The sequence below is a fragment of the Priapulus caudatus genome, unplaced genomic scaffold (genome assembly GCF_000485595.1).
Source record: "Priapulus caudatus unplaced genomic scaffold, Priapulus_caudatus-5.0.1 Scaffold1379, whole genome shotgun sequence".
NCBI classification, from domain to species: Eukaryota; Metazoa; Priapulida; class Priapulimorpha; order Priapulimorphida; family Priapulidae; genus Priapulus; species Priapulus caudatus.
Window position 1 is genome coordinate 35,871 of NW_014578440.1, and position 4,595 is coordinate 40,465.

At 48.8% G+C, this 4,595-nt stretch overlaps 1 protein-coding gene across 1 annotated transcript in view; it reads left to right on the forward strand.

Annotated features, from left to right (window-relative positions):
• The window catches only part of LOC106816445, a 28,128-nt gene extending 24,012 nt beyond the window's left edge, over positions 1–4,116 (forward strand). The window contains exons 2-7 of the mRNA XM_014821064.1: positions 247–351; positions 556–748; positions 1,287–1,364; positions 1,478–2,083; positions 3,592–3,689; positions 3,973–4,116. Coding sequence (XP_014676550.1) covers positions 1,525–2,083; positions 3,592–3,689; positions 3,973–4,116 — 801 coding nt within the window. The 5' untranslated portion in view covers positions 247–351; positions 556–748; positions 1,287–1,364; positions 1,478–1,524. The remainder of the gene's footprint in view (positions 1–246; positions 352–555; positions 749–1,286; positions 1,365–1,477; positions 2,084–3,591; positions 3,690–3,972) is intronic.
• The last annotated feature ends 479 nt before the right edge of the window (positions 4,117–4,595 follow it).

Sequence of the window (4,595 nt, forward strand, 5' to 3'; positions counted from 1 at the left end):
AATCAGAGCCGTCCCCTAGCGGATCACTATCTTTCCCCTGTGCAAATTTTTTATTGTAATTGTGAGTGAAATCTGCTCGCCATGAAAAATGGCGCCTTATACCATCACCGTTCCGTGGAAAGCTGCCGGGAAAGAGTTTTATATAAGTAAGTGAGGGTAATATAAAGTAAGAGTGTTACATGCTCCAGCAGTTTTTCCCTGCGGTACATGAACCCTAACGTCGCGCTTGTTTTTTTCCGCTCGCAGGTGGCCGACCACCAGGGGGCGCCGGCGAAGAACGCCGTGGATGAGTTTGCCGCTCGCGCCGACGCCAAGAGCAAGCATCAGAAGAAGAAGGAACGCAAGGAGAAGGTGAGTGGCAGTGGCGCCTCGCCGTGGAGAAATTGGGAGCGCGCCGGCGCCACCTAGCGGGAACGGGGTGCGGCATTGCTGCGCCGACCCGAAGATGGAAACTCGGCCTATAGCTCGTTCGATTGCGTGCGTTGTCGTGGTGACGGTTGCCGCGGCAGCGAGGCGTCGACGCAGACTAGCGACAGCGACCCGTTTCTCTTGCAGCAGAAGAAGAGGCAGGGTAGGGGGCGCTGTAAGCCCCTGCCACTGGGCGGCGGCGTTGCCGGGGACGACCAGGGCGTGGTCGGCGACGACGAGGAGGAACCCGACAGCGACTCGTCCACTAGGGGGCGCGAGGAGAACGCGGCGAGCGGCAAGGCTGCAGGTGAACGGAGCCGTTCTGAGTCGGACCTCACAGGTAGAATGATGTTACACGCGATGTTATGACTCTACGTGGAATACAATGACTTTACATTAAATGCAATGACTCTACGGGGAATACAATGACTTTACATTAAATGCAATGACTTTACGGGGAATATAATGACTTCACGTGAAATACAATGGGTTTACATTAAATACAATGACTTTACGGGGAATATAATGACTTCACGTGAAATACAATGGGTTTACGTGAAATATAATGACTTCACGTGGAATACAATGACTTTACGGGGAATATACTGAGTTTATAGGGAATACGATGACTTTACAGGTAATACAATGTATTTATATAGTAGAGTAAAATGATTTTACAATGCCCTTACAAGCTTTCTACAAAAATCATCCTTACGACTTTAGTCAACAGAGTCGTGTCATGATCTTAGAAGTAATTCGTGGGACTGCGGAGGCATTACTGTTTCCAGATAACATTGAGCAATGAAAGTTGAAATGTAAGAGACAATGTTGTATGGAGGTGTATCGTTATTCTACATGTTCACGTTTTGCTCCTATAGATGGCGCTGATGTAGAGGACAATGTTGACAGTGACATCTGTAAGCAGAAGTGCAGCAATGCCGTCGCAGTAGATGCAGGTATTCCACAGTAGCACGATAGCACAGCTCCCATTATACGGTCCCTCGATGATTGTTATACGATCCCTTGATGATTGTTATATGGTCCCTTACTCTGCATGATTACATTGCAGATGCTGTGGTTAGGAATGGTTGCTTGTCGGTGACGGTTCCCGCGGCGATGGACACGCTCTGCATGGATATGAAACAGTTGAACGTCTCTCAGGTGTGTTTGTCGTCGAGCGGCGGCAGCACCGTCTGCGACGCGGAGAGCGCCACTGCCGCTGGCTGCTCTCTTGTCTCGAATCAGACGGCGGGCGACAACAACGTGAGTCCGACAACGAACGGTTGCATAGGGGGCGCCGCGTGCGCAGGTCGATGCGCCACAAGGGGGCGCTCATTGGGAGGCGACGATGCAAACGAGAGCTCGCCAAAACAAGAGGGCGTCACTGGCAGTGCCTGCTCGCCGAAACAAGCGGACGACTCCGGCGACGTGAACGGTGGCGCCGCCATTGCCGCGCCGGACTCCCGCAACTCGCCGACGGCGGCGCGGCGACAAGAGAGCATGCGTCGGTCTCGGACGACGCTCGGCGAGCGGTACCAGTCGGCGGCGCGCGAGTGCAGCCTGCTCTCTTGTTTGCATCAGTTCACGACGGCGGAGCTGCTGACGGGAAACAATCGCTTCGGCTGCGAGACGTGCAGTCACGCTCGCTCGAAGATCAACAGCGACTCGGCGACGGGTAAGCGCCATCCCCTCCTACGTTGGGCCAAAACAAAATATATGTGTGGTTACCGTTACATGCCGAAAAAAAATGCCAGGGTAGGTAGGGAATACATTTTATTTTCTTGAAATATTTTATTTACGAACCATGTCCGAAGGATGTGCGTTGTGCCTTTTGAAGCAGGAACTGGAAAATTTTAAATTGAAATTTTTTTTTTTAATTATTCAATTTTTAATTTTTAAAACTGAATAAAATGCTTAGGGTCGCTGGGAATAAATAGGGTCGGTCGGGAAACCGTAACCACACCTATATTTTGTTTTGGCCTTAGACAGCTACACAGTTACACACTACCGCAGCGACGGCTCAATTGGTAGAGTGCTCTCCTCGCATGTGGAAGGTTGTGGGTTCGACTCCCGGCCGTGTCATACCAAACACTTGACAAATGGTACACGCTGCTTCTCTGCTTAGTACTCAGCAAAAAGAGATAGAGTGTGGAAACGGTGGCAAGAAGAGAGCTTTGTATGCGGCGGCACGCGCCAGTGAAAAACTGAGAGAATCTCTTCACTAGCCCACTAGGCCAGTAGCCCAGTAGGGCACCCGAAAATTATTATATCCCACAGATACAGAGTGATAGATATATTATTGGATATATTATTAGATAATTAGGTAAGATTACCATCGATGCACTCTCACAGTCATCAACAACAACAACAACAACAACAACAACAACAACAACAACAACAACAACAACAACAATAATAATATACTAATAATAATAGTAATTATAATAAAATAACAATAATAATACATTATAATAATAGTAACAATTACAATAATATATGACACATAATATAATAATAATGCATATATAATATATCATGGACAGAAGCATAATCGAGAATTTAAACAACTGCAAATCTAGCCTAACGTGTGCTTTAGCCGCCAGGGTAGCAATCCTGCATTAATTTCTTTTCTCCCAAAATGGCTTCCTTGGCACATTTGGTATCGGTATTGGGGTGTTGCTATCCCCCGGGCGTTGAGAGACAGTACCGCAACGTGGCAGCACTAATGTTAGGATTAGGGTTAGGATCAGGGTTAGGGTTAGGGTTTTTTCATCTTGATATCTGTCCCCACACCATAGATTAATTTTTGTGGATGACACCCCTATATATAGAGATCTGATATATAGATATTTAGTGTTAGGGTTAGTGTTGGAGTTAGGGTTAGGGTTACTGTTAACTTTTGAAGTATACGTCAACTGTATCACGTGACCGTCCCTCCACGCCCGGGGGATAGCAACACCCTTAAGTTTTGAAGTATACGTCAACTGTATTACGTGACCGTCCCTCCACGCCCGGGGGATAGCAACACCCTCGGATAATATATATGCTGGTGGTTCTTTGCTAGCGCCCTCTGGAAAGCAACTTCACTAACGTAAACACGTTCGCTAGTGTATGACGAGCTAGGCTGCTAGGTCCAGCAGGTGGCGCTGTTTACGACATGCTCTGAATGTTCTCTTGTTTCAGGCGGTAAGCCGGAGCGCGTCTACACGAACGCCAGCAAGCAGTTTCTCATCTACAACCCGCCCGTCGTTCTCACGGCACATCTCAAACGCTTCCAGCAGGTAAGCGTTCTCTCGCCATTCCCCGCCCCACAAGCGGTTCATCGTCGTCGTCGTCGTCGCCACGCCATCTGGTGGCGGCAGGTCGTCTCGTGGTGGTCTACGTCGTTCGTCTCGTTTGTTTTCGATTTCGTTATCGTCATGACACCAGTTACGGACGATTAGTTAGTTATTGATCATTATTATTATTATTATCAATAATAGAATTTATTGGATATAATTATTTTTCATGTGATTTTACACGCTGATTTTACATGCTGATTTTACCCCCGCCTCCGCGTCCGAGGGGACGCGCGCCCCCTTGCTGCGGGCGAGGAAGAAGGCGCCACAGTTTGCGCGGCAGGCGAGGCCTGCTCTTCACGCTAGGGCGTGTAGTGTCGCCGGCGTGCAAGGAGCCGTGTGCTCGGACCGAACGCGTAGAGACGAGTAAAGACACGGACATTCTGACGGCGGGTGAGACGTCCCATGCAACATGTTAGAGAGAGAGAGAAGGATGGTAAGAGAGAAGAGAAAAGGAGAGAGAGAGAGAGAGAGAGAGTGTGTGGAGAAGAGAGAGTGGAGAGAGAGAGAGAGAGAGTGGAGAGAGAAGGAGAAGTGGATAGAGAGAGAGAAGAGAGAGAGAGAGCAGAGAGAGAGAGAGTAGAGAGAGAGAAGAGAGAGAGAGAGATGAGAGAGATGGGAAGCAGGGAGAAGAGACTAGAAGAGTAGAGCACCGACTTCTGACCGGTGTGACGCCCTGCAAAATGTAGATTATGTGTGAGAAACAGAGATGGTGGAGAGAGAGAAAGACAGATGAAAAGAGAGAGATGAGAGAGAGAGAGAAGTGGAGAGAGAGAGATGAGAGTGGAGAGAGAGAGAGAGGAGAGAGAGTGGAGAGAGAGAGAGAGAGAGAAGAGAAGAGAGATGGGA